This window comes from Accipiter gentilis, chromosome 24 (genome assembly GCF_929443795.1).
Source record: "Accipiter gentilis chromosome 24, bAccGen1.1, whole genome shotgun sequence".
NCBI classification, from domain to species: Eukaryota; Metazoa; Chordata; class Aves; order Accipitriformes; family Accipitridae; genus Astur; species Astur gentilis.
Genome location: NC_064903.1, coordinates 7,800,587 through 7,822,986, shown reverse-complemented (window position 1 = coordinate 7,822,986; position 22,400 = coordinate 7,800,587). Strand labels below are relative to the sequence as shown.

Genomic DNA, 22,400 nt, shown 5'->3' with positions numbered 1-22,400 from the left:
AATGTAACTTTACTGAGGTTTTTCTGGAGTGTATTTTCTGCCTGAGTAACTGGCAGAGGGCTCCTGAGGCCTGAAGTGTAATGCTACTGATGTGTAGAAAAGTACTTTTTCCAGACTAAAAAAACATACAAAGTTTCAGTCTGTTTCTGACTGGCTTGAGAACAGGCTGTATAGTTCCCAGGTACTAATAAGTTACATTCCAAGTCAGACGTAACAGAAATGAACAGCTCTGCTAAGTAAATAAAATTATATGATTACGCTGTCTAGTTTTTCTCTGATCCTAGTAACTGTCATGTTCCCTTAAGCCAAATTAGGCAAGAGGTGTAGAGATGTAAGAGATCTTAAACTTCCACAGATCCTTGGTCTGTGAAAATGACGGGATTTATAGAAGAGGAGACATAAGTAAGCGTCCCTTTTCCTGGAGGAGCGGGAGGGTTGTCCTCTCTGTGCAGTCATTCATGTGGGGAAGAGTCAGTGACTGTGTCCATCAGTCAGAACGTGCAGCTCCTGAGCAGCCATGGTCTGGGATACATGGGAGAGCGGGTGAAGGTAAGGTAAAGCGCTGGGGAGCCAGGAGGAAGCCAGGTGCAATGCATTTTGCCCTTTTCCCACTGAAACGAGTCGGGGGAGAAATTCTAAATCCTTTCTATTTAGCATATGATCCCGAGGGGTGGTTTCTGTCGGGGCTGTAAAGCTATTTGCTGGATGCGCCTCTTGCTTTGTCCATCTTATCCAGGTACCATGCTTTTAAAATTTTGTTACTTAAAAGTGACACTGCAACCAGAGCAAATGTCTCCAGCTTTTTGGTGGTGAGGCTGAACAATAATACTGAGAGCTATATTACGAAATTCCAGTCTAGGTGCTCAAAAATCCTTTGTACAAGCAAATTTAGATTGGGCAAGCAGTTAGCTGGCCTTGCAGTCTTCGTAGCTACACCACCAAAAAGCATTTGGAAGAGAAGATGGAGATGTTGAGACCAGACTCAAGGTTAGCTTGGCCCTGACAGGAGCCAGTGGTCCAAGTGCTTTAAGGTAGCAGAAGAATGGAGATAAGAGCTCCCTCTCGACAGATGCTATTTTTGAAAATCAGGAACTAATCTTGCTGTTTTAGGCTAGCATGAAACCAGTGGTTCAGATGGTTTCAGTGAGATGTGCCATATTTATCAGGGGTTATTGAGGGTAAAAGTTTACCTTATGTTTCTAACATTCGAGGTGGGAGTATAATGAATTTTCTGCTACAGTTTTTAAAAATGTGAGCACACCCGCAAGGATTGTTTACTTGGCAAAGTATTATTTAATAAAAGTTATTCTGAAGAGCACGAAAAAGGTATGGAATAGTTTGTTGGCGTGATAAACTGTTCTCACTTTCTAATCTGGGCATGAGCAATGCCACTGTGTTTCAGTTAAAATGGAATTCTTGATTATAGCTTAGTATTTTTAGTGATGCTACAAAGTAGGTGGAGGTGGCGTTCATGACTTAGATGCCTGAATATTTATATAATGCCATAGTTCATTCCTGTCCTTTTTAAAAGTTATTAGTGCGTTCCTGACTCTGCATTTCACTATTTGAATAAACGATACCATGCATAAAGGCTTGAATTTGCTTTGTATGACTGATGTAACTCTTGGGTATTAGGTTTTGATTAGTTGTTATAGTATCAAAGCCGATTCATTTGTTTCGTATGGAAAAAAGAACTTGGTAGTTAGCATAAATGATGACCTGGCCTTTTATGTCCTCCCCCTTCTCCCCTTTATGCCAGTGGTAGCATTTCCATTACTCTAAAAAGAAACAGGGCGGTCACCTCTATGTGTGCTTATATAGCAGCTACCTGCCTAAAGAACAAAACCATGGATGTCTGCCCTTAAAAAGAGTTAAAAAGCAGTAAGCTGAATTCCCTCTATCTATGTTTTTCTACTAATGCCCACAATTACTGCAGCCACCACCAAGCAAAACCTAATTTGATCCCGATAAACACTTTGGAGCATGATCGTCTTTGCCAGAACCCGTCTCTCTGGCAGTTGAGACCTTTGCTGCAAGCCATGTTTCTCCTGTTCCTTCTCCACCTTCTCCTGAAGGATGTGGCACCGCCGATTCCCTGGCCGGCTGCAGTATCTGCTGTTTGCCAAAAAACGTCTTCCCTGCCCCCCACCCCCCTCCCCAGCCTTTTTTTTTTTCCCCAGAATGCTGTAGACAGGATCTTGTGTCCCGTTCTGAAACTGGCGGGAGGAAAGCTCCTGCTTTGCTGGTGTGAAGGCGGCTGCGTTTTTTTCCCTGTTAAACGTATTTTGTGTTTAAACGATGTTAGTAGTTACTAGCGCTTTTTCTTTTGAAGGATTTATTTTAATGAAAAGTGATATATTACCAGGGAAAACAGAGCCGTGTCTGCAACTAACTAGCACCTAGTTCTTGGGAGAGCGGAACGCAGCCGCTCTTGCGCAGCAGGCCGCGGTTCGGCCGAAGACGGTGAAATGAGGTCACTTCTCACCCCGCACCCCGTCTGCGGGCCCGCTCTGGCAAACCTGGGTTCTACGTACGCCTTGGAAAAAAAACGACTGGCAAAGTGTCTTTCATCCACCTGAATCCTTCGAAGCGGTGGTGCTGGTTTTAAGAGGCGGCTTCGCTTTATGGAGCTGAGGTTCACCCTTCCCGGCCCTTTTGTAGTTCAGAGCGACGTCACGTTGTTCGCAGTCAGCAGCACGAGTCTGGCAGTGCCGCACCAAACCGGAGGGGAGCGATAAGAAGCACCGGAATGCCGCTCGGCAGCCGTCCCGGGGCTCGCTGGCCCTGACCTGACCGGAGCGGCCTGGTCCGGCCCCGCCGCCGCCGCCACCCTAGCCCCCGGGCCCTGCGCGCAGCCCGTGCGCATGCGCCGAGGCCACCGCAGCGCCTTCTGGGAATTGTAGTCCCCGCCCGCCCCGGTGACGCTCGGCGTGTTGCGTTGTTATGGAGCGGTGCGACAGGCCGTAAAGCGCGCGGCGTCTTCCGGCTGGCGCGGAGGGGAGGGCAGGGAGCCTCGTGTGAGGGAGCGCGGAGGCTGTGGGTGCCCGCGCCGCCGCCCCCACGCACTCGTCCGCCCGGCGCCCACCGCCCCCAGGATGTTTAAGAAGTGAGTGGGGCCGGAGGAAAGCGGGGAGGGGTTGGGGGAAAGCGGGGCCGGGGCGGGCCCGGCGTTCGGCCCTGCCGGCCCGGTCTCAGCGCGGTACCGGCACCGCCAGGCCCCGCTCGGGGGATGGGGCCGGGCGTGGGGGGGGGGACGGACTGCAGCCCGAGAGCGGCCGGCCCCGCTCCCTGCCGGCAGCCCCGGCCTCCCCGGGGCGCGCCTTCAGCCCGCGGGGGAGCGCTCGCCCCGCAGCCGTCGGGTTTTGCCTTCGGGCGGGCTGGCCTGGGCCGTTCGGGCGCTTGGTTGTTACAGAGGAAAAAAAAAACCTAAAAAGTAAGCCGGGTCATTAACTCGTTTGAACTTTGGGGTAGTGCAAAGCGCAGTTCGTACGTCTGCGGTAAAGGTAAATACGTCTGAACAGGGCTGTAGGCGTTAGCGTTACCGGCGAAGTCTGCTCTACGAGTTGAGTGAGGTAACGCTGCGTGCCAAGGTGTATCTGTGAGACTAAAAGCATGTTTCGTGCATGTACGCAAAGTTTAGGGGCAAAGACAGCCTACTAGTGGTGACCCCCCGGCCTTCCCGCAGCCCAGTGTTCCCAGGGGACAAACTGAAGCCTCATAAAAGCCTAAGATTTGAAAGTTGGACAGGTGCGGTACCGCTAAGGTTTTACAGCGAGTTCATAAGCATTTCCAAAGAATGCTGCTGAGATACAGCGTCTTTTGGGCAGCAAAGTGTGCATTTCTGAAATACTTTTGCTCACTTGGCAGATTTGATGAAAAGGAGAATGTATCAAACTGCATCCAGCTGAAGACTTCAGTTATTAAAGGTATTAAGAATCAGCTGATAGACCAGTTTCCTGTCATTGAACCATGGCTAAACCAAATTATGCCAAAGAAAGACCCAGTCAAAATAGTCAGATGGTAAGTTTCTTTTCTCTTAAACTTTGCTTCCGAGGTGCTAGGATTGCTTCCTTTATATGTTTGTTTTACGTAGTAGATGAACCTACTGTTTTTGAAAAACATCTATCATTTCTTAATAGGTAATAGTCCATGTTCTGGCCAAACCAGAAAGTTTGCATGTGCTCGTCAGTCTCTTGAAGGCATGCTAGTAGGATGTGTGAGGAAAACAAAAATGCTGCCTAGTAGTGAATGTGCAGTATATTCAGGGACTCTCCAGGGATCAGCCTGTTGTTGAGGGGAAGTATTCAGCTTTATGGATATGGAAGCTGAGACTTGTTTGGATAGTTTTCAGTAGCATTTTTTTTTACTATTTTTGGGCTTCCATATACTATTCGGATTATTGTCTTTTTTTTTTTAAATAGAGGGTAGTGTATTTTTGCTGATTCCTTTTCCTTGTCCACTCTTTGTATTGCGTTTAAAAAAAACAACAATGAAGAAATGCAGTTTGTGACCAGCTGGATATTTGTCTGTAGATTTTTTTCTTTTTCTTCTTTCTTGTTTTTTAAAGGTGCAGGAAGTGTGCAGGAGGCCAGTGATGAAGAACAAGCCATTAAAAAAATAATATTTTTAGTTTTAAGTTTTCTTGCTAATTGGCTTTCTTAATTCTCAGATGCCAAGATAGACCAGACTCTCTGAAGTGAAATACTTAATTTAAACTATGAAAGGGTTAAGTAGCTATTGGCATAATCTTTTTTTGATCTTGCAGTCATGAACACATAGAAATCCTCACTGTGAATGGGGAGTTGCTGTTCTTCAGACAAAGAGAAGGGATTTTTTACCCAACGCTAAGGTTGCTTCACAAATGTAAGTTTCTTGGAGATGGTAGTGGTGGGGAGAGAGGGGTGAGTGCGTGATTCCACAGGACTTCTGTAGAACTGAATTAAAAAGAACTTAATACTTACGTGCTTATATATATATTTTCCACAATAGATCTTAAAGATATAGTATACCTTCTCAACTGTAATTTATTGCTTTGTTATATTAGGTGCCTATATGGGTTGCTTCCCCCATAATTACTGTAATGCTTTATGTTAAGCAATCTGAGCTTTGATTTCTAAGAATTAAATTGTGCAAAGTTCTGCAGAAAATCTTGAGGGAGATTTCCCTAGGACAGAGGTCTAAATTTCCTGTTGTTAGTCCCTATCGTTGTTCTTTCAAGTCTTCCTTTAAACACTTTTTGCTTCTGTCCAAATACTTGTAGGTTCATACTAGAAATATATTCTTTAATCGTGAGTTTAATGCTGTAATGTATTCTTGTTTCTTGTAACAATTTATGCTGCATGCTTTTTACTTCATAAAACTTACTCTCACGTTATTTTTCTTGTTGTTCTTGCTGTTCTGCTTGATTGTGTTACTCTCATTTGGATGAGTGTAGGTGTTCCTAAAAATGTTATTCGGTCAAATTTCAGTGTTCGCAATGCTTCAAGAAGGTGCGTGCACTTGAAGGATGGCTTGGAGAGCTGACGGCCTTCATGAATTTTCTCCATCTTTTCCTTTTTTGTCCTGTTAACGTTGAACTGTTTCTTTTTCATGTAAGAGGTTATACATATAATTTGAGGGATTTAAGGCCCCTTGGTCTTCAGAGCTCTTAGTATATGGGCACTTGCATGATTGTTTTCAGGGGAACTTGTTAAAATTGTTACTCAGTATATGAGTGTGCAGGAGGCATAGGCCTAGTGTTGGATTACCCTTTGGTTTTTGGATAAAAGATGTGGTCTGGGAGAACAGTACTTGTGTCCTTTTGGGACAGTACAGCCCAGCAGGAGCTTTGGTAATTGTTTCTCAAACTTCCTACCCTTGTAGCAGACTATATATCTAATTGCCCCATCTAAACTGACTTGATAATGAGGTATTCGTGTTGTCATCCTATTAATTGTAATGCTCTATCTTTCCCCTCCTAGACCCATTTATTCTACCACATCAGCAGGTTGATAAAGGCGCCATTAAATTTGTACTAAGTGGAGCTAATATAATGTGCCCTGGCCTGACGTCTCCTGGAGCAAAACTTTACCCTGCTGCCGTTGATACTGTTGTTGTATCCTTCTTTAATGATGAATTACTGCTTGCTGTGAGATGAGTTAAATTTCTGTTCTTGTGTTCTCAGATGATCATAATCTGAATTACTTTGGATTTTAATGGTATTTCATGGAATAACTAGTGTTCTGAAAAGAGCTGCAGAGGTTCAGATGTTATTTGGCAAGGTTAAAATTGTTCTTAATTTTCTTTTTGCTTACTGTGATGTTCCAAACCAAATAATGATTCCTGCTGTGCTGTTGGGTGGCATGCTGTTCATTAAGCTAATTGATAAGTGGAGCTCCTTTGTGATTTTATGCAGAACTGTAAAAACAGATGAGGCACAGTGTAATTTGTCCCCTGCCTCCTTAATCAATCTTGTATCTGTTGCAGTTATAGAAGAGTTTGCTCCTGTTCCTAGCGAATTTGGAAAGATATTTAGGATCAGCTTTGCTGTAGTCAGAACTTGCTCTATGTGTCTGATGAAATTAGCATATGTAAAATGAGGAAAGTATGCTAATTCACTCCTGCTCATGATATTACTGAGAAAGGAACCGTGAGCGAATACAGCATAAATAATACCAAGCTGTGGTTGGTTTTGTTGTTAGTTAGATGCTGTACAGAAAGATCAGCTGTTAGCATCATGTGTTGCTAAGCTTTGAAAAGAACACGTCTGGTTTCAGTACTTCTGGTTTTCTTTAGATGTGTCTCAATTCTTCTGTACCTTGGAATCTAAAATGGCCCCGCAAATGTGCAGTTTTGTTCCAGAAAGGGTGAGGCTGTCATCTCTCAGTGTTAGGCACAAAGGAAGAAATGGAGTGTAGTGCTGGGAGATCTTTTTCTGTAATTGCTGTTTGAAGTTCATAAATACATGCTTTGTTCTACACACTGTGATTCAATTGTTAAATGCAGTGCATTGTTTTGCTTATCTTTAAGAGCTAGAGCTCTAGAATTACTAAAAGGGTAAAAGTTCAACATGGGATTTTGAAACTTTTTGGAAAGTTGTTTCCTCATATTGCTTTTACTTTTCTGAAATAGTTTTTTAAAAAAATATCTGTTTTCCTTAGTGGCAATTTGTAGGCAATAATGGCAGAGGGAAAACAACATGCATTATGTGTGGGAGTAATGAAGATGTCAGCTGAGGACATGTAAGTGTTTTAAAAATTGAAATATAACCTGTCCCACGTCATTATTCCTGTGTTAGCTTGGAATATAAGCACTACTGTCAAGGTTACTGCATCACTGTTGCAGCACATGTTGTTCAAGTACAGAATTTTTTAAGACTTCATTTTGTTGATTAATATTCAGGGAAGGTAGAGGAGGCAGGGAGTATCTTCCTGTTGTGGTTTAAGCTTATACTTGAGCTTATATGCCAGGACACTTCCCTACTCAGTTGTTTACCAAGTGGAATCAAAATAGTTCTTTTCATGTGAATGCTGATTTTAAGACGCAGAACATCAGTGCTGCTGCTGAATGTTAGTATTTCTTGCTCTCTGATCATACTTTCTCAAAGATCTTGCTGAACAAAGAATTATTTGTATAGAGTACTTACTACCTGGGCTGGGCAAGAGATGTAATTTGGATTTGAGGGGGTTGAAAATGTTGAAGTGATGATTTTTTTTTTTTTTTTTTTTTTTTTTTTTTTTTGTCTGCAGAGACAGCCGAGACTAAAGTCCTGCTGGTACTTGGCTGACCAGCTGGGCTTTCCTCTGTGGCCTTCTCTTTTTCTTTGTACCCACATGCAGCATTCCTGCTTTATGTGCTTACTAGTTTAGCTGAGCTTCTTCTGAAATGTAGAGGTCTGTTCAGGGGATAAACATCAACTGAAAACTCTTTGGGAAGGAAAAGAGACAGAAAACGGAAATGGATGTTAGTTGTTCTTAGCGTTCAGATAGTGCTAAATTACGAGTAGCTAAACCACTTTGTCATTTTAAGTTCTATAATGTCTTGCAGCAGGATGTAAGATGCACCCAGCAGGTTTGGGCTGTGTTGGTACCAGCCCTGTCTAGCACTCAGGTAGGTAAGGAAGCTGATTTTGATGAAAACAAGTCATTCTTTCTTGTGGGGATAATTTTCAGCAGGATCGTCTTACGAATTTCACTCTGTGATCCTAAGTTGTGATGGTAGCAGAAGGGAGAGAGGTGGGAATGTGTTATGGGAGACAGGGATAGAGTGGGACTGCAGCAGTTTGGATCTGCTGTAGCTTTTGAGGAATTGTATTCCTCAAGATTCTTTGTAGTGCCTTCAAAAGACTCCAAAAGTAAGTAGAAAGAATAGCTACTTTTGTCCCAGTGCTAGATTTGCAGTGATCTGCTGCGATCACTGCAAACCAAGATTATCTGTATTCCTAATCCTAACTTCAAAATCAGCAGCCTTGCGGCTGAGTATCCTGTTCCTGTGAGAAGCAACATGAACTGGGGAGGAAAATGAAATGATACTCATCTATACAGCCCGTTCGCATGTTTTTTTGTGTGATATTGTTTAAAGCAGAAAATTGTGAAACTATGATTTCAGTCACTTAGTGTGATTATGATCCATGATGTGTTAATGGAGTTAACATAGCAGTATTTTCCTTCCTGATTACTTTTGGACAAGTTGTAGAAGTAATGGAACACTTAGTGTAAACACAGTAAATGATATTCTCCAGAGGAATGAAACTTGTTCTGAGTCCTCGAATGATGAAATTTGTCTTGTTTATTGTGACAAAACTAGATTTTTTCCATGGAATAATGTAGTGGGAAAAAGATTTAACACCAATCCAATGCAGATGCAAGCCCCAATCATTTTTAAAAGATGACATGACTCAAAAGATACAGAAGGATAGTATGTAACATGCTGCAAGTCCTTGGATCGTAAATTCAGCATTTAAAATTCTTTATTATGTGGGTAGATGTCCTGCAATTAGCAGTGAAGCAGCTCACCTGCATTTGCTTGTGTCCCTGGCACACTTGGAACCAGAACTTGTCAAATTCCATGTTCCAGCCATGTTACACCACCTCCTGTGCTAGGAGGGGGAGGGTCACTTAAAACTGCTGTGCTACTTTGATAGAGAAATGCTAAAATTAAGAATAGTAGAAGTGTTGTCTGAAGAACTGCCTTCCACAAAGAAGTAGTTAAGAAATACTGTGGAAGGTTGTTGACGAAACGCGGAAGGCAAATATCGTCCTCTTATCATTCACCAATGTGGGTACATGTAATATTGTTTCTTGTCCACCTGCTGTTGAAGATTATGACTTTGTGGATGATAGCTTCTCCCCTTCCAGTTGACAAAGTTTGCATTTTCTACTTTAAATGTTGTATTTTGTACTGCTCTAATATTTAACCTAGCTAATACTTCTGTACCTTTTTCTTCCTCCTACAGTGAGAAGGTCAACAAAGGGATTGGTATCGAAAATATCCACTATTTAAATGATGGCCTTTGGCATATGAAGACATACAAGTGAAACAAAAGGAACTGTGTTACTCCAAAGGAATGCACTTAGATTAAATGTGGACTGCTTTGTAATTCCTTGTTTTTAATGTGACTGAATGTACAAATTACTTTGTTCTGTGGCTATGCTAAATAAATCAAGTGAATGCGAAAGTACTGTTAGGCTACAATAGTTTTCTAGATTTCTTTTGATTGCAGTTCTTTTGTTTTGTCTTAAACCGAAGTCTTCAGTGACTGAAGATATCCGATGGAAAGATCCTGCATGGACTGTGAGTAGACTATTGCAAACAAAAAGGAGGAAAAAGCCAAGAAATGTTTACATTTTTATGCTCTTCTAAAAGACTAATATACAGCGTATGTGAAATATAATTAATACGGTTTAGAAAACCTCTGAAACATTTCAGATTTTTTTCTTCTGATTAACATCTTGTTAGTCTACCTGTGTCTTGAATGTGGAGAAATCAGGTTTTTTGACATTTATTTTTAACTTAATTTATTAACAGCATTAACTTCAATACTTAAGGAGTTTCTCTTTTTAATATGCATTTATCTGTATAGGATTTATGAATTTAAGACTGGTATGTGGACTAGAAATCCTTTTATGCTAGTTCATATCTGAAGAATTATATATATGTTCAAATTTCTACCTGCCAACACTGTTTGATATTGCTTTCCTTATAGTGGAGTTTATAGTAATGGTGGGCATACTCCAGATGGAGTGTGTGCCAACGTGGTGCCTGATGCTCTACTCCCTGTTTGCCGCCTTATTTTAGGAGCAGAAACAAAATCACTGTTTAACAAAGTCATGATAGCAAAACATGGTTATCAGTGTAGCCAGGAGCAACTTCTTCAGGTGGAACTTCGAAAGAGATCTCAGCTTGTGCACACTGCCACATACACGTACATCTACAGAACGGGTTAAAGAGCATTGTGTATTTGTCTGGATAATCCAACTCTTTGTTCAGCAACTGCATACCCAAAGCTATGCCTATGGAAAACAGCCTGTGCCATGGAACCATTTAATAAACCAAGGAAACTTTAAGGTCTACCACTCCTAACTCTGTCTCTGGAAGCATTTATTAATATTTCAAGTCTCTGTTCTAACACTTGTATTTTATAATGGGAGAACCTAATTTTGTATGCAAGTGCCTTGTCTCAGTGCTGTTCTGCAAGTTTGGTTTCCCCACCCTGGGACCTTTACAGAAGATAGTGGCAGAGGTGTTTGTTCTCCTTCTGATTCTAAAGTCAAATTAAGACATGGGAGATGAAATGTGTTACCTAGTATGTGCTACTTATAAGTTTCTCCTGTAAAATGATTTACAAGATCGTATTTCTGAAAATCACAGGGTAAATCTGAAACTACTTATTAATGTAGGAAGACAAAAATGAAGGTGATTATTATTACAGCAGCGTTGCAGAAAAAAGTTTGGTCAAAGCTCAACCTTCCCTTCGGAATGCTAATGGACATTTTTATGTATCTTCAAGACTCTGCTTTAAATGTACTAATTTCTTGGTAGTGCTATCGGGAATCGGTTTGTGCTTCAGTGGTTCTTTTTTGCATAAGATGAGCTAGTCTTGAGTTCTGTGGCTTGCTTTTCCCCCTCCCATCTCATCTCCTGTTGTGTTACAGTACCTCTCAAATCTGTGATAAATTATATTTATTCTGGTTTGAAATGTTAACTCCCAGTCTTTTTCCTTGACTTGCCCTATGACTGCTGTTGTTGCAGTGGGGTCAGAACTGTCTTTAATATCAGAAACACCACTGAAATCAAAATTTTACTTTCTTTGTCTGGCTTTGTCAGAGTATTCCCAATGGTGGATCTAACCTTTCAAAAATGATTCTGTAAGAAGGTACAAGTTAAATCATGCTTCAATTATTTTGTATACCAATTTAGAAAAACATCAAAAATACTAAAGTTTTATCTCTGCTTTGGCAGCAATCGTGTACATGTATGTCTTGCTAGGTCAGCTGAGCTCTGACTGACACGGAGGAGGAGAATGTGCAAAAGGTGAGACAAGGTGCACCTTCTGAAACAGCTGAGCTGTGGTAGCTTGCTTGGGGGTCTGAGCAGTTGTCTTGTCATGCTTGTCAAAAATGAAGGCCTTGATGCTTAAAACAGAAAAGATGTGGATATTCTTATCACCTCTGAAGCAGCTGTTTCACTTCCCCACCTGCCTCCTTGCAGCTGAGAATAGGGTGAGATATCACAAATAGTCTGTTAAAGAAAGGTGAGATAACATCCTATCTTCTCAGGTCTCTTATGGATAGTGTAGTACCAACAAAGCCTGTGATAGTCCTAGAGGTAGCACCTTCTTTAAGTCTTGAAACATCTGGGTCAGGTCAGTGAGTTCTAAATGGAGTAAATACTAAAGTGCTGTTTATTCCCACATGCTGTGACTGTGAGGATAGAACTCATTTCAAGTGCACTCAATTGTAAACCAACAAAAAACCCACAAAACCAAAAACCACCATGCAACACCCCAACCCAGTATTGGGGAGGTCTGCATGTTGCTTTGTTGTGCATGTAACCTGTTTTGTGTAATATTCAAAGAAAGGTTGGGAGTACAAGCAGGTGTTGCTCTTCCTGCATCTTGGTGTTAACAGTATCTATAAACATATCTATGCTACATTTGAATTGACAACCAACTTCTAACTGCTTAGCACCACTAACAGGAGTGAAAATAATACTGAACCTTTATTCTAATACACTTATGCATGAAGTGAAATTTTAAATGAGTAATTACTCTTGTGATGACAGGCTATGTGACCATGTCAATACTTACTCAAGTACAGTTACCTTTTTGTCTGCTTAAAAACAGCAGTCCAAAGGTCACTTAATATTACTCTGCTGCAACTTTCCAACAGATCTCTTGTCAGCTTGCTTCTTGCAAGTTCCTTACTGGGTTAGGAGGCTGTGCATAAAGTGACAGGTGCTGCATAAACAGCATAACTCCAGCTATTGTGTAGCCTAGTGTAAAGGAAATAGTTTAAAGTTAGTCTTTGAGACTGAATGTGTAGTCAGTTTTATTGGTATGTCTTGGAAAGATATAAAGACATTCTAGAAATGCCTGGAAGAATTGAAAGAATCAAAGTCTTGCAAAAATAGATTTGTAATAGTAGACTAAAGTTCATTTGAATTTTCATTAATAAATATTTACATGTACAAACCCCCCATATAAACTTAATTTCCTTTTACCATAAACAACTTCTTTATCATTTCATTGCAGCACTGTCAAAAGCCAGAATCATTTCTGTATAAAAGATTTAGAAAAAAGTTCTCCTTCCACTTTTAAAATTAAGAGCTTTACCAAACCTCAATGTGCAAAAAAAAATTGTACACCAGTACCACCAGATACAAAAATCCAATCTGTCAGTACAAATGTGTGTCATAAGAGCTGACTCCGTGGTTCCAGGTCTTCTCTGGAGAGACATCAGTCATTGTCTGAGCCTGCAGGTGGCAAGAAGACAAGTGCATCATTGTATATGTGGCCGTAGGGTCTCAGCCTGTAAACACCGTACATCATCACGTGCATGTGGTTCGGGGCCAGTCCGCTGAAGGTGATGGCCATGTCGGAGCAGCAGCCGTCCACCACCTGCTGAGGGTGAGTAGACATTGCTTCCTTAATGAGAGCACCAACTGATTTCGTGTTAAAGACGTCTTTTCCTTCTGCGTCTTCTGCGTTCTCAGCAAACACTCCCGTATACTTCAGGCAGATTGCTAGCTGTTTGTCCTCAGCAAGTTTCCAAATCATGCCTCCCTGCTCTGGACACTTGTCAGAGTCTTCAAGAACACGGGAGAGTCGTGTTAGTGATTCGATGCTTAAGACAATTCCTCCCTCGCCATCTACATACTCAAGGTCACCAGATTTCACAGTGTGGCCTATATAAAAAGGCTGCGAGGGGTCTTTTTTTAGTAAGAAATACTTGAGATTTTCAATAATAGCAAATGTTGTTGGATAGGCCAGGAAGAACCAGCTGAATTCATCTTTATAGCGTTCATATGTTATCTTGTAAGCTTTCCTCATCATCATCCATAAGTCATTTGTGTTGAGAGCTACAGAATCAAACACTTTGACGTTTTCAGAGCTGTAGAATTCCACCTTGTCGCAGTGCTTGCTCCACGTCTCTTTCACTGCAGCCCAGTGCCCCAGATCTTTCGGTTTCACAAGGATGATACAATAAACGCGGATACTTTTACTAAGCTCCACGCGTTCACCTTCTGAAAGGTTTAAGACATCTTCTTTGTTGGGAGCCTGGATGTGGTGATGCTCGTGGTGATGTGCTTTAGTCCCGTGGCCTACCTTAATATGTCCGAGGAGCGTAACCAACATGCAGAAGGCTCCTCCAAGCACCACTCCCTTCACGAAGGAATTGCTTTCGGAAATCATTTTCCCTAGAAATGAGACATTCCTGTAAGTTCTTATGGCGTAAGTTTACTACTGCAGATTCTGTATAGTTTCAATACGCTCTTCAATTTCTAAACCCAGCTGCGCTTCCCTTTGCTCACGTACCACGACAGCGTTGGTGAAGGAGCGGTACCGAAAAAAAAAAAAAAGTCCCCCAGCTCGGTTCTCGTTACCGCCGACGGTACGACAGACCCCGGCGGGAGGGGTCTCGGCCACCGGCCCCACTCTACCGCCGTGACCGCCCGGCCCCCGCCCCGCCGCTGCTCTGCTCCGGCCTCGCAGCCTCCCCGCCCGCCCGCCCGCCCGGAGCACCGCGACGCCGCGGTACCGGAGGCCCGGCCGCTGCCGGAGGCCACGTTCCCCCGTAGCCCCGGGACCCTGCCCGCTATCCCGCTAACGGCAACCCCCTCCCTCCTCCCCGAGACACCCGGAGCGCCGGGGGAGCCTTACAACCGCGGGGCTGGGACCGCTCCTGCCTCCCCTTGGCCCGCCCGCCCGCCCGCTTACCGGTGCCGCCGGGCCCTCCCGCGCCCCGGAAGCGCGCCGCCCCGCCTCTTCCTTTTCCCCGCCGGAAGCGCCGCCCGCGGCCCTTCTAGGCACCTCCCGCTCGCTGGTGCGGAGGCTCGGCCGCCATCTCGCGGTGCGCTCCCGGTCCCCGTCCCCGTCCCGCTCCCGGTGCCGCCGCCCTCGGCCGCCGGACGGCGAGCCCCGCTGCCCCCGCCTCGCCCCCGTGGCCGTCTCTCCCCGCTCGTTGCCTTCACGGCGGCGGGGCTGGAGGCTGCCTTCGGGGAAGGCCGGCTTGCCGGGCGGCTGAGGAGAGGAGCCTCGGGGCCCGTGTGGTTCGGAGGAGCGGGGGCCGGGCGCCGCCGGTTCAACTTTAGGCGGAGGCTGGAGGGGCCGGGGCCGGGGCCGAGCCGGCGGAGGAGCGGCCGGTCTGGCGGGGCAGCCCCGCCATCTTGCGGGGAAGGGCCGCTGGGCGCTTCTCCCCGGCCGAGCCCGGGCTGGGGCGGCCTCTGGCATGGAGCACAACACACACACGAGATCAGTTAACGTTTAAAGAGTAAACCCAGAACGTTTTTCTGCTAACATAACTTTTTCTTTCCTTTAGGGGTAATTATTCCTGAGCTCCAGATTGAAAGAGGCATGTCAGAATCACTTTCTACACATCATCTCTCAAGAATTTAGGACTGATGCCTGATTTGAAGGAGCATCACTGAACAATAGTTAGCTCCCTTTTTCCACCAGCCTCTTGGGGGGGGGAGGTTTTACATGTTTTATCTCTTTATTAGCTGATCATAGTGTACTCTTAGGCCAACATAGTGGTTAGGATAAAGTCCTAGGTAGGTTTTCCCTATATTGTAAGGTATGCCCTGGTTGGCTGAACTTGGTGGGTTTTATTTAAGTCAATTTACTACTGAGCTGCTCTGCATTTTCTGGCATCTGGCTGGGTTCCCCAGATGCCTCAGTTATTCAGGTAAGGTGTTTTTTTTTTTTTAGGCTCATGGTTGTACTGTGGACATCAAAGCTTAACAATGTTACCTTGGCAAAAAGATCTATAAGAATATCGATTGCTTGACTCTTCTGGGCTTGGGGAATCATTGCTTGTGGTTCAGGTAAAAATGTTACAAAACAGTGATTTTGGTTGGATCACTATATATCCAGATTGGCTCCATTCAGTGAAGCTAAACCCCAGTTCCACACTGTGATAGGAGAATACTGTCAGTTTGTATGTTCAGGTAGTTCCGTTGCCACACTAAGGGAACGTCATTCATCCTATCTTTTCCCACCTGGCTGCCTTTAAGGTATAAATAGGTGGACACTCGGGTTGTTATCACATACCAGAGATTAGAGGTCAGCTCAAAGTTTGTTTTACGTATCTCCTGTTTGCAGAATCAGTTGTGGCTTTCAGGGCTTCAGCAGTTGCCTGATCATGTACTTCAGACCGATTTGAATGAGTTGCGATTCACTGCTTCAGCTGACGCTTCAGCAAATTGTTTTCCTGCTTGACTTCAGTGAGGTTCTTTCCAAGGCTCTGACAGAATGACTAATGTAGTTACAGATCTTGACTGGCGCTTTAATACATTTTCAACATTGCTTTTATCCAGCAGCAGATCAGTGAAGAGAAAGTTTAAGCAGCATGTAAAACATGTTATAAACCTGAAGAGACTCTTCTGCCTTCTGTGTCGCTTGAAGCTGTTGCTTTGTATTAAAAGGGCTAAAATGGTATAGTAATGCATAAGATCTCACAGCAGCCGGAGATGATAAGTGTTTGAAGCCATTCTGCCATGGGCTGGGAACCAGTCAAATGTCATAAGCAAGGAAGGGCCAGCCCTAAGATGGAGCTTGGATGAGGAAAGCCAAGGGAGATGCTTAGCCACATGGTAGGAATGAACGAGGAGAACTGACTCCTTTAAGATACCGCAAATGGCTGTGCATTAGTTTTGTATTAAAACGTGCAGTTACGTATGCACACAGAGTATCATGGGCCAGATTTCAGCTTTGAGCACTGGCTTGCTGTCCACTGAGATGTTCATTAGCTGCAGCTTCACCCCTTACTTCCTACCGATCCTTTGTAGTAATCTCTACCATGCTCTCAAACAATACCAGCTTTTGAAACTACAGACCTGTGCCAGGATCTAAACTGCTGACAGAGCTGAATTGCTCCCCGGCTTGTTGCTTGTCTCGACAGACAGCTGATCCCCTGCTGTTTTCTGTTTGTCTTTCCTCGCTGCCTGCAGCTGCATTTGCCTTCTGATGCTCTTTCTTGCCTCCAAGGAAAGACATCAAACATAATGTTCTCACTGTGTGGTCCGAAATGTCCATGAGAGATTGGCTATTATCAAAACAGATTTGATAGGAACTTTGTTCCAATTAATGCAAAATGTTTCAGCTGACACATGAATTGTCATCTCTTACAGTGACTGCTTGTTAATGATCACAAATGACTGTCCACTCTCTTGGAAACAGACTCATCTGTCTCTCTGTTAGGTAACTGTGCAGCAGAGAGGCTGGGCTAGAGCAGTGCAGTAACGTTCCGAGCAGGTAACCAAAGTTAGAGGTGAGCTATCGCAGACTTTTCTGGGCAGCTAAAACACCAGTTGACCTATATGCCATATAGAAAGAACCCCTAATCAGAAGATACTGTTGAAATAATGAGAAATGCAGAGGTATGGTTGAACTGGGACAGCTGACTTTGTTGTCTCATCACCCATGTATTTATGATGCTGAAGCTGCTGGAAAACACACAGGTTTTACCTGTCCATCTGACTCCATCAGGAGAGGAGGTTAAGTGTGTTTATGATCTGAAGGTTGCAAACTCTTTCCTTGAATAGCTGAACTCCAATTGATGCCAACAGAGACAGTGCAAGAAAAGGGCTTTTATGGAGAGGTCAACTATTACTGTTCTGTTACACATCTGGCACTTCCATTATTTCATTCAGCTCATAAAGTGTGTAATTGAACAAACTTGTCTGCTGAGGTCTTCAATCCTATTGTTGGAAAAGGTTTGGGAATCCCTGTTCTAAAGTCATAAAATAGCGAGGTGGAGATCTTAGTTCACAGGTAGGTAAAGCCAGAGTTCTTCATTCACTTCACAGGGAGCTGCTCAGCTGAGCATTTCTTTTGGAGAAGGATAGATTTTGGAGCCAAACTTTAGCCCCCTCATTTGAAAATTTTGCCCTGCATCCTCTTCTTCACTTGAGTTTCACACTCAAAATCTGGAATCTGGAAAGACGTGGACTCTTCATAGGTTGTGTGCATCTTGAGCAAGTGTGCACGGCCACATTGGACACCAAAACCTTGTCACAGGGGTAGGCACTGGACAAAGGCAGAAAGTTTTAAAGCCATCAAGGGATACAGTGTTATATATTTAATACTAATTTCAAAACTCGGGTTGAAATATTTCCCTCTGAAAAAGTGTTCTCTCTAGTTGTCGGACAAAATGCTGGAATTACAAGATGAAATTGTATAGCCCACATTTTATAGGATATAGTGCATAATATGCTCGTTTAGCCTTGAAATCTGTTAAATTGATTAACTATGTTAAACAATAGTTTTAAATCACTTTTCGCTCTTCTTTCAGCTATGAGCACTGTCAAGGACGAGCTTGGCATTGAAATAGCCATTATTTAAATGGTGCCCTCAAGCACAGGAAGATATATGAGATGCAAAAGATGTGTGACTCCAAAAGAACTTACCAACTTTGGACTGCTTTATAATTTCTTCAGTTTTTAATGTGTGTAGCTGAATGCAAAACTCATCTTATTCTCTGGGTATGCCAAATCAATCAAATGAATGCTAATGTCCTGCTAGCTCCAGCAATTCAGCTGGAATTGAACTAGCAGAGACAATGCCCTGAGCTGAGCTGACATAATTGTGAATGGCTCCGATGCACAAATACAACAGAAAGAGAATAGGAACTAGACATTTTAATGTCAACTCTCTTAGAAGCACAGGGGAAAAAAAAAAAAAAGTCATCATTGCTCAGACAGAAACAGGGGAAAAAAAAAAGCAGAGAGAGAGAAATCTTATTTTTCAAGCTCCCAAAGGAAAAAAAAATGGAGATCAAAATAGAATTCTATCAGAAAGAATGGGTTCTTAATAGTCCTTTAAACTAAAATGCATGAAACAGTGATGAAGTGATTTTTTGCTGCATCTTTAAGGAGCTTGCTTTTGTCAGTCTGAGGTTATTTGTAAAAGGGACTCTGCAGAAAATTATGGTCTCAAATTATGTTTTCTTCAGGCTCAGATTGCATAGGTAAGAAGCACCATTGCGAGTAGCAGTGACAAAGACGGCCCCGTGGCACACAGAGAAGCCCGAAGGGCAACGCTGCTCTTCAGGCGCTGCCTTGATGTGATTTACGGACAGTTTGTGGAGCCTAAGCACAGGGCTAGGTTTGTGGCTTGGTTTACAGGAGTTCTGCTCCAGTATCTTAGAAAATCTTCTTTAGGCATTGCCTCAGTTTTGTTACCTGCAACCTGGAGATACGCAAAAGCTTCTGGCGTGGTATTTATTGTAAAAGGGGTTATGGTGAGTAAATAGTTATTGTTACTAGATGGGAGGATCTGTGAAGTTCTGTTGATGTTAGCCCAATAAGGGAAGAGGAGGAAGAGGAAGGATGGAAATCGCACAGCATTTGACAGGCCTGAATGTCAGTAGCTTCCATGAGATGCTTTCTTGTACCAAATGTTGGCATCCCTTTATTTTGTCAAGGAAATTGAGGTTTTAAAGTATCAGATTTTCTCCAAGCAGACGTTTGCTTTCCTATACTGATGTTGAAACAGGAGGCTCCCGAGCTGTGTGTGCAGAAGCTGTGATTTAGCAGAGGGGAGATGTACCACGAACGTTGTACTTCGGGGTCCCGGGGTGGGAGAAGAACCGTTTCATCTTTACCTGGGAGCTGAGGACCCATGAGCTTGTTCTGTGTAGGAGGGGATGCTGTCACTCTGGCACCGCGATCAGATGTAGAAGCTTTATGCTTTGTGGTGGAGCAGGGATGTAAGCAGTGCTAATAGCGCGTGCATGTGAGCAGGGAGCAGCGTACAACTGCAGGCAAAAAGAGGAGAGCGCATAGGGTCTGAGATATTGCTGCGTTTGAGGTCAGCGTGTCAGATTTTAGCCTCTTTCTCTTTCAAAGGGATGTCGACAGTGTCGAATTGTCTCGCAGGGCCTCAGCTTGGCCAGTCCTAGCGTACTGTCTGGTTTCTTCCAGTTCAGTTTGTAAATAGCAGGCTGTATTTAGACTCCTGACTTGCCCAGCCTTCTGTTACTGCAGCTACTGTGCTGCAGCCTTTAGCAGAGTCACTGCTGTCAACAACTAAGCCACAGCGCTCCTGCGCTCTGCCTTTTATTGGCCTTAATGGATCCCTTTAACAGATAGAAAAATGCAAAGGTGCCACTGCTCCTTAGCACCGTGGTAGCATCTGCTACCGTGTGCCAGAGGCGTAATCCTATGGGAGGGTGTCCCAGGGGAAAAGCACCTGGGGGATCCCTGACCCTGTGACGCTCAGCGTTGCTCCTGGCTCCCTGCAGTGCTGGCACCGAGGATGGCCGTGGTGTGAAGCGAATATTTGCTCTGTTCACACCAGCTGCACCTCCTATCAGTCCTCTGATGGCAGGAACAAGGCATTGTCACTGTGGCTTGGGGCAGCAGGTACAGATAAGGCGTCACACTTCCTAATTCCCAAGGGAACGAGGTCTCAGGTGGTAAATACAGTGGGGTCTGTTGAGGGGCAAGGGAGGGGATGCTACGTGCTGCAAGTCTTCTCTGTTCCCCCCCTCATTTCTATAGAAAGCTTCCATGTACTTCATACTCTCTATGTGGGACTTTTTTTTTTTTTTTTTAATATGTGCGATATCTAACATGCTCATAATTCTGAGAGTACACTCATAGTTTAAAATGTTGATATGCTGGTACCTGGATAACAGTGCCCTGGTTCCCACTCATATCTAAACGTCTACCTTCAGGTAAGAATAAAGCAGTAGCTGATTGTTACAACTTCTTTCATCTGTGCTTAATTTTGCTAGCTCATTATTCTGAGGAATTTTTCTTGAGAAAAAAATTACACGTGTTTAGGTCAGTTATATCAGTACAAGAGGCTGTGAAGCTGCTCTGAAGGAATAGAAAAATCTCTTTAGGAGCGTGAATTGTCAGTGATGTACAGTATCTATTCATACTCTAAAAGATTGAATTAAAAGTGATAATTATGTGCTGTTTTTGCTGCTTAAGTGGTTTAATGCCATTATGACTGTGCTACTTAATGGAAAAGCTTAGAATCAGACTAGCATGGGAATACTAAAAATTTTAATGGATTTTTGCTCAAGTCATTCTTCCTATTAGGAAACAAACCCACCAAAATATATAACTAGGTCTTTGGATTCAATTATTAATCCTCTCTCCTAATTTGAAGAGCAAAATTATCACTTAACAGCAGTTCTCTGAAATAGAATTTTAATGATACTAGTCATCAAATAGTTGAACATGATTTTTCCCAATCAGAACAAAGTTAGATGATTCTCAGTGCTGAATCAGTTTTAATTATTAATCCTAAGCAGTTAAAATATATACTGTCAACAGCATATCTTGAACATCTGTCAAAGAAGCTGTCAGAAATGTTTTCAATGGCTTCTCGTGTGTTAGCTGGCTTCTCTGCATGGGTGAAGGCTTTGGAACATGGTAATTGGAATGGGATTGTAGAAATAATGTTATAGGAGGAGAACTACGCCATACACTTGGAAAGATTCTTATGGGCTGATCCTGACATTTTATAGTTCTAAACCAAATCTGATGGGCTTCATCATAATGTGATCCTGTCTCCCCAAGGAAATTTGCAGTAGTTTAGGTGAAGTGCTTGTTTTGACCATGAAATGAGAAGAGAAAGCAGGCAGAAAACTGAACAGTTATGGGTCATCCTTTTATAGGTTGATGCTAAAGCAAATGGATTGAGGTACTGAGGTGGTGTAACTTGTGCTACTTGAATGTGGATGGAGATATTCATGGCTTATAGGGACGTGCTATTGGTTACAACTGCTATTTCAAATTCAAAATCAGAAATAATCCCTTGTAGAAGTTCTGCAAAACTTCTCTAGGAGGAATACAGATCAAGGTGGGAAGACCCAGTTCAAAAACCCCTTCTCTTTTCATCATTAGCCACAGGTTTCCAGTTGTTCATGCATCTGATTATTCCCTGGGTCTTTTTAACATCCCCTCTGAAGACTATGTAAACTTAGGGGAGAATTTTCCTCTGTGGTGTTAACTACCAAAGCTGCTTTGTTTCCAGTGTCTCATGGCAACTATTTGTGCTTTTTGATTCGTAGCCTAGAAAACTAAATTAGCAATTATTCTACAGAATGCATGTTATTTGGGGCAACGCTAATTTGCCAGGAGCAACTTCCTGAAACATCTGAAAATCACGTCACCTCTTTAGGCCAGCAAAATGTCAGTCCTTTCTCACTGCTAGTGTTCTGGTGTTTTATACAACATGAATCAAGTTGATACTGACCAAGAGGCTTGTTTGGCCTGTTGGCAGCAGTAAACTTCTGGGCATTCGCGACAGAATACCCAGTGTTACAGCTTGCGGATCTGTTTAAATTATTGCATATTTTTCCTTTTCCATGTATCTGTATTTTGGTTTGCCTCTTTCCAGGCTTTAATGACAAATAAAAAGGTGTAACAGACTCATACTGTATGTTTCCAAGGTCTTTCTGATGGAAGTATTGGGACTTCTTTATAGTTATACTCAGTTTTCCTGGCTTGCAGCAGGACGACAGAGCAGAGTCTTACAACTATGAACAAATACTGTGAAGTTGAATTTCTTTCCCTTTGAAATTGAGAAATCGATACAAGTTGGCAGAAATTCTCATATGCAAATGAACGTCTTGAAAGGCTGACTCCGACGTTCACGAATGCTATTGGGATGCATGGAAATATTGCTGCTTCATTTTCTGCTATGATCCCAAATTGTCTGTCAGCAGTACTAGGCTGATTGTGGG

The 22,400-nt window shown here is 43.2% G+C and overlaps 2 protein-coding genes across 8 annotated transcripts; one reads left to right on the top strand and one right to left on the bottom strand.

Annotated features, from left to right (window-relative positions):
• Positions 1-2,955: 2,955 nt before the first annotated feature.
• Positions 2,956-10,145, top strand: MCTS1 (MCTS1 re-initiation and release factor). Of its 2 annotated transcripts, XM_049827796.1 has the most exons (6): positions 2,956-3,106; positions 3,868-4,020; positions 4,766-4,863; positions 5,961-6,094; positions 7,153-7,220; positions 9,434-10,145. In XM_049827796.1, exons 1-6 carry the CDS (start codon positions 3,096-3,098, stop codon positions 9,513-9,515), a joined length of 546 nt encoding a protein of 181 aa, XP_049683753.1. In that variant the 5' UTR covers positions 2,956-3,095; the 3' UTR covers positions 9,516-10,145. The 2 variants fall into 2 exon arrangements, with proteins under 2 accessions (XP_049683753.1, XP_049683752.1); XM_049827795.1 differs by lacking the exon at positions 2,956-3,106 and having other exon boundaries at positions 3,765-4,020.
• Positions 10,146-10,418: 273 nt separating this feature from the next.
• C1GALT1C1 (C1GALT1 specific chaperone 1) lies at positions 10,419-14,472 on the bottom strand. 6 transcript variants are annotated; one of them, XR_007509455.1, is made up of 4 exons: positions 14,417-14,472; positions 12,700-13,896; positions 12,301-12,471; positions 10,419-11,718 (listed from the first exon to the last, which is right to left on the bottom strand). XR_007509455.1 is itself a non-coding variant. In XM_049827793.1 (2 exons), the coding sequence occupies exon 2, from the start codon at positions 13,889-13,891 to the stop codon at positions 12,935-12,937; it is 957 nt and encodes a 318-aa protein (XP_049683750.1). In that variant the 5' UTR covers positions 13,892-13,896; positions 14,417-14,472; the 3' UTR covers positions 12,501-12,934. The 6 variants fall into 6 exon arrangements, 1 of the variants encoding a protein (XP_049683750.1); XR_007509456.1 differs by having other exon boundaries at positions 10,419-11,612; XR_007509453.1 differs by having other exon boundaries at positions 10,419-12,471.
• Positions 14,473-22,400: the final 7,928 nt, after the last annotated feature.

Bases quoted from the DNA above. Each gene is read 5' to 3' on its own strand.
- MCTS1 (XM_049827795.1), top strand. From the start codon at position 3,797: ATGCTGCTGAGATACAGCGTCTTTTGGGCAGCAAAGTGTGCATTTCTG. The intron at 4,021-4,765 runs GTAAGTTTCTTT...TTGATCTTGCAG, and splicing joins CCAGTCAAAATAGTCAGATG to TCATGAACACATAGAAATCC. The intron at 7,221-9,433 runs GTAAGTGTTTTA...TTCCTCCTACAG, and splicing joins AAGATGTCAGCTGAGGACAT to TGAGAAGGTCAACAAAGGGA.
- C1GALT1C1 (XM_049827793.1), bottom strand. From the start codon at position 13,891: ATGATTTCCGAAAGCAATTCCTTCGTGAAGGGAGTGGTGCTTGGAGGA.